We start from the raw sequence: 6595 nt of genomic DNA on the forward strand, positions 1-6595 counted from the left end.
GGCTCGGAGCCTGGAGCCTGTTTCCGATTCTGTGTCTCCCTCTCTCTCTGCCCCTACCCCGTTCATGCTCTGTCTCTCTCTGTCCCAAAAATAAAAAAATTAAAAAAAAAAAAACGTTGAAAGTTAACGAACTTCCATTTTTGTAGTGGTGCAGTTCATGAAGTTCCCTAGGCCACCTACAGTTTCACTGATTCTTCAGAAGGACTTGCAGAGCTCAACAAACATGTCTACTCAACAGTAATGGTTTATTACAGTGAAAGGACACAGATTGTAATAATCAGCAACAGGCAAACCTATACAAGGCAGGGTTCAGGAGAGACCATGCATGAAGCTACCAGCTGCCCTCTCCTAGGGGAATTCCGTGAATGGGGCTTATTTCTCTCAGCAACGATGTGTGACATTATAAATGGAATACTGTCAACCACGAAATCTCACCAAGCCTTGGTGTCCACGGTTTTTATTGGAAGTCAGTGATGTACACATGGCTAACCACCCAAGTGGTTAATCTTAGTTCCCAGTCCTTCCAGAAGCCAGATTGATACCACATGACCCGAGACCTTCACCATAAATAACATTGTTAGCATAGACTACGTTGCATGGCCTAAGGACTCCGGGCAAACAGAGACTCATTTCCTGCAGGCAAGGCCTAGAGTTTACTCCTAGGAACTGGGGTTGAGGACCAAACCTTTCTTTAGGCAAGGTTAATCCTTTACTATAGGAGTGTATCTTGTCAGTTTAAAGTATAAATTTCTAAGAGTTTACGGTGTTTATCCTGTTGTTTCTGCCCTGTGTCTCAGGTTTTCAATCTAAGGTTCCAGACTTCCTCAGTTTATGGCACCCATGTGCCTCAGTTATTTTTCATGGTGCTCTTTAGTCAAAAAGAAATCCCTAAGAGTAATTGGGTCCAGACAACTTAATAATCATAGTTTGCATGGTGTCTGACAGCAATGCCGTGATTCCCAAAGATTTTATTTTATTTTTTAAAATTTCAAAAAGTAATCCTCTGCCTGCAACGTGGGGCTCAAACTCATGATCCTGAGATCAAGAGTCACATGCTCCACTGACTGAGCCAGCCAGGCGCCCCAAGAATTTTAAATATCTCACGGTACCCCTGGCAGTTTGCTGCTGTGCCTCAGGGCAACTTGGCACATAATTTGAGAACCATAGTTCTATATAATGCTTACATAACTATAGATGACCATTCTATCATTGTTTTTGTTCTTTAAAAATGTTTTGTTGAGAACTAAATATGTGTCAAATACTAGGAACTGGGGTTCTATATACAGGCAAGATATGCTCTGGACAGTTTAAAATGTTTCATAGATGCTTTAAAGTTCATAATAAAGGAAAATTTGGGAAAAGAGTTATTTTCTCCATTGAATAAATAAGTAAACTGAATTTTCCAGAGCTTGACATAGGATCTAATAGACATTCAGGAAATGTTTCTTAAACTGAATTGTAGCACAAATAAGAAAACTTGCTTACGTTAACTATCACAAGTGTACATGCAAATACCCTTTATTTTATTTATTTATTTTATTTTTTTTTAACTTTTATTTATTTTTGAGACAGAGAGAGACAGAGCATGAACAGGGGAGGGGCAGAGAGAGCGGAAGACACAGAATCTGAAACAGGCTCCAGGCTCTGAGCTGTCAGCACAGAGCCCCACGCGGGGCTCGAACTCACAGACCGTGAGATCATGACCTGAGCCGAAGTCGGACGCTTAACCCACAAAGCCAACCAGGCACCCCGCAAATACCCTTTATTAACACCAAGCCCATTCCTCTGTTCATTAGGATGAAACTGTTTCCCTCTTTTAAAAAATCTTCTTTTTCCGTTTTGTCCAATATAAAAGCAATATAATATTTTAGAAATCTTAGGAAGAAGACAATTATAACAACATCATCCTTATACAATAACTGCTATTTTTTTGGTCTTTATAATACATATGCCTACAGAGTTGTAGTCATATCGCACATTCCATTTTTCTTGCCCTTTTTCACTTAGCATAATTTTGTAAGCACTTCCCATTGTTCTAAATAAATCTTCTCTGAATTACCTTTTACCTCTTTCCTAATTTGGAAGAGATTTCCTCTTGCTAAGAAAATCTTTGCTCTTCAGAGCTAAAAGTGTTGTTTTGTACAAGTGCATCTTTGGCTCTGTTACTTGGATGCTTGATTATCTTTTAGTTTGAACAAAATTATTTCCTTCCCTGTGAATTACCTAGCAACGATGATCCTGGGGGCTGTACAAAAAGAGATTTATCTTGCTCTTGCTTACTAAACCAATGAACCATTCCAGTCTCGGGGCCAGGGAGGAGCCAGGCTGTAAATTTCTCTGACTTCTGCTATAAACAAAGCCTGTCAGGGGAAGGCTGTGACTTGACACCCTTTTTAGAAAGAGAAGCTGAGGAACAGAGAGAACATGCCTCTCTATTCATGTCACTATGTGCTTGGGAAGAGGAGATTAGGGATTTCTAAATGCAGAGCCAGGGCTGACATCTTTCTGGGAAACCAAAGCCACAGTAGTGGAAAGTTTGTGTTGCCCTTAAAAATGCAAGCTCTTGGTGACTCCTTCAGTGATCAGGGAACTGGTTTTCTGTTCAGGAAGGGTCAATTTTACATTGTCAGTGGATCTTTTTTTTTTTGTCTTAAAGAGCTTCCACAGTGTGGGTTGAGATACAGGATTTCCTTGGTAAAATACTCATTTGGGAATGAGTTTGTGCACTCAAATAAATAAATCTGTATTTTGGAAATGAGGGATTGGTATTATGGATTTAGAAGTATTAATTATGACTGAGTTTATCTCTGCACATTTTTAGACCACTATTGTCACTGGAAGACTAAAGAGGAAATTCAAAAATAAGATGAGGAAAGGAAGCTGTCAGACCATAATTTCAGGAATAGAGAATCATAACAATGTACATATCCAAAGGAGACTGTAAATATCCAAAGGAGATTTGATCTTGCCCTTTTTTATTTAAAAGAATACACACATTAATACACAAGATGTTATTTACAGCATTTGAATTTTTAAAAGTCTTAGAATGATTAGGAGAGTAGACTCATAGTCTCATTATTGATGGGACTATAAATTGGTGTTAAGTTTCTGGGATAATATGTGCCAAAAGCTACAAAAGTACATTTACCCTTTTCTGAAGCAATTTAATTTTAGAACTTATGCTATGGTATATTAGGAATGTAACAAAGGTTATAGCAGAAATATTAACATATATTAAGTGTTATACACCTTGAGATCATAAATAATCTAATTTAAAAAATAAAATAGAATTCATTAAATAAATTGTGACGCACGTACATAGTAAAATTCTATATGGTCACGAATCATAATGATGTACACATGTTTTAATTATATGGAAACTATTCAGGATATATTACTAAGTTTTAAAAAACAGCAGAAAAAAAGCAGGAAAAGAGAGTATACTGTCTAGTATATTTTTATACACACAGATGCAAACACTAGAATGAAATATCTCAATATGTTAAAGTAGTTATTTGGGGCAGTGAGTATTGGCTGAAGTTCTTCGTCTCATGTCTTCCTTCCCTCCTTCCTTCCTTCCTTCAAACTTTCCTCCCTTTCTTCCTTTTCCCACCCCACCTTGTCCTCCTTTTTCTTCTTGGTTTCCTCTATATTCCAAACATTTAGACTTTTATTTTATAAGCGGAAGGAATGTACTGTTTTGTTTTATTTTTAACTTCATCTTACAAAAGCCTACTATTTGGATTTAGGCACTTTAGGGTGGTAAAAGAAAGGGAAACCATTGTGTCCCATTCTTTTCTTCTTGATGCCCTTTTCCTTAATGAATCCAGGTTCTCTTCCTCCACGGGTGAAGAGGACAGAACAGGAAAGTGAGGACCAACATGCAACTGTGTCTTTCAGAAGCAGACCTAGTAGACCATTCCATCCTGTTTATTCCTCTTCAGGAAATGAATTTGTTTGAAAAATTTTGTTTGGATAGATGAAAGACAGGAGGAAAAACAGGTCAGGTATTCCCTGGATAATTATCTTACGGTATTTAAATGTTACGCATTTCTTTTCCACAACAGGCAAGAAGAAATGATGTTTTACCCCCAATATGTAAACTTAAAATGATGCACAGCTCTTCTGCCATCTCGCAACATCTTTCTAATAAGTTAATAAATCTAAGCTTTTTTATGTTCGAATTAATATCTGAATAAAAATTTTCAAGTCATGTTGAAAGGCCAGGATAATAAAAGTAGGTAATAAAAAAAATAATGTTTAATAACGACCTAAAGCAGCTGACTATGTCAGTTCTCACACTTGACATCGTCTTCTAATGCTAGTCTTGGTTTTAGGGAAGGTGCACAGCTCATTGCAGATTAGAAAGTATTGAGAGATAAAAGTGGCAGTGGCAGTGTTTATGTTGTACTAACAACTGTACACAGCCTGATGTGGGGCAGATGGCCTGAGTTACAAGAATATTAAGCTTGTGGTAGATGAGTGAAATTTATGTTATGGTGACTATGTTTTCAACCAATCCTTTTAAAAAAGTGAATCCTGTCAGCACAATCATTATAGGTGCTTCATGCATTTCATTTCAGGGGAAATTGATGGTCTGACCGGAATTTTAACTTCGCATTTTAACTCATTTCCATGCTGCCAGTGTCCCAGATTGAACACCAGGGAGGCTGAGCCCAGGATTCAGGCAAGTCTGAGTCTGTCTGGAGGGAGGAGGTATGACATGCCATGGATATTTTATTCTCACAAAGATGGATGAATCCCATGGAAATGAAGTCATGGCAAGAAGGGCTGTGTGTTTGGGGAAGCCTTCAGGATTTCCAGCAGTGATTTCTAGTTGGTTCAGTGGCAAGGAGAGCCTTCTCCAGTGAACTAAAGCCTAAGGGATAAGGAACAAGGTGGTGGGGACTGCAAGAACTAGTTCTTGGAACTCCCATGACAAATATGTATGGGGGAAGGAGTCCCGAAACTATGGGAAGACCTTAAGGTGTTTGATTCCTATAGACACTCTGGAGTTACACTTTTTGTATTCATTATTGTTACTCTGGTCTTACGTTTAGCCTGTTGTCACCTGGATAATACAGATTACTTTTGTATCTCTTTTGAAAGAATAGAGCAATAGTTATCAGATGGCATACACAAAAGGCACACACATGTATCTTCTTATCCCAGCCCTTAGAACATCAAACACGAGAGGTATCATTTGGAGGAGACAGTAGTTAACAGGAAACTATCCAAAATGGAAGGGAAAAAAAAATTATTGCATAGCATTTATTCTTCCAAGTAAGAATTCTTCGTTCTTGGGTCAGACTGATAAATGAGGTGGCATTTCGACTGATTGATTGGGTTCATCCCGCTAGGGTGCAACTGAGCATGAGACACAAAGGATAGGAATGTGCTTTGGTGTTGCACTGTTTTCTTGGTATTGCATGATCAGTAGCCTTTCTCGCATTTGTAACTGGTTTGGGAAATATTTCAGAACAAACCAATAACAACTTCAAGACAAATGCTACACACTTCACAACTCTTTCCTATTACATGGATGTGTAAACTGAATTCCCTCTCAAGACGAAAAAACAAGGGCTGGCTTCCCCAAAATGTTTTCATTGGCTTTAGGGAACTAAAACACACCAGCCTGGGTGACTAATACTTCCTGTAAAATAAAGATAGATCAACACATAATTAAGTACTGGCTCAAAAGTAATTGTTGTCTTTGAAACCCTTTTGGAGATAAATACGGTTATGCTAATGTAACGAACTCCTCCCGATTCCCATCAATGAGCCAGTTTATTAATTAGGCCAGGCCATTTTACTACCTTGTGCTACCTAGTCTGGAATATTTAAAGGGTTAAGAAAAAGTTCGTAAGAGAACACTGAAGAGGAGGAAAGAGGGATAATGCTTAAATCAGTTATTTGTCAGCTCTCATAAGGATTCCAGTTGGAGGAGTAGGTTAAAAGCACTTTTGGCTTCCTTGTGGGTTTCAAAGATCTTTCCGACTTCCACAGACAGAAAGCAGAGTTAGTGCATGCAGCATTTTGAACGAATAAACCCTAGCGTTATTTCTCTGAACTCCCTCTTTGGAGGATTTCGAATTGGACGGGCCCAAGAGAAACCAAAACCCTAAGTAGCCAGTGTTCTCTAGTTTCTGCTCTGAGTATACGGTGATTCCGTAGGAAGTTCTATCTCCTGCGTAGCCCGAAGGGCAGCCTGCCTGCTTGTTGAGGCCGAGTGTGAACTCTGGCCGCGAGAGAGCATCTCGGCGCTTAGATCACACCCACTCGGGGTGTGCGTGTGAGTGAGCGCGCGGGTGCCTGCGCGTGTGTGTACGTGTGGGGAGGTGTGCGCCAGAAGGGTGGGGTGCGGGGCAGCGAGGAGGGCTCTAGGTGAAGCCGGAGCAGAGGGAGGTCGCCCGCGCTGGCCTCTCCCCCAGGGGCCGCGGCGGCTCGCTCGCGCTCCCGCTGCACCTCCCGGGGCGCGCCGCGGCGGCGCCACAGGCCCCTGGACGCTCCGACCACCGCCCTCCAGCCGCCCGTCCCGCGCAGCCGGGAGCGGGGACCCGCGATGGCGCGGGACTGACGGCCGCCTCCCCACCCC

General features: G+C 40.6%; 1 protein-coding gene across 1 annotated transcript in view; it reads left to right on the plus strand.

Annotated features, from left to right (window-relative positions):
* The first annotated feature begins 390 nt into the window (after positions 1 to 390).
* Positions 391 to 6595, plus strand: part of RNF217 (ring finger protein 217) — a 131618-nt gene continuing 125413 nt past the window's right edge. The window contains exons 1-3 of the mRNA XM_040474625.1: positions 391 to 466; positions 6175 to 6292; positions 6432 to 6565. Of these exons, the coding sequence (XP_040330559.1) occupies positions 391 to 466; positions 6175 to 6292; positions 6432 to 6565 (328 nt within the window). The remainder of the gene's footprint in view (positions 467 to 6174; positions 6293 to 6431; positions 6566 to 6595) is intronic.

Source organism: Herpailurus yagouaroundi, unplaced genomic scaffold (genome assembly GCF_014898765.1).
Source record: "Herpailurus yagouaroundi ecotype Mexico unplaced genomic scaffold, PumYag 139, whole genome shotgun sequence".
NCBI classification, from domain to species: domain Eukaryota; kingdom Metazoa; phylum Chordata; class Mammalia; order Carnivora; family Felidae; genus Herpailurus; species Herpailurus yagouaroundi.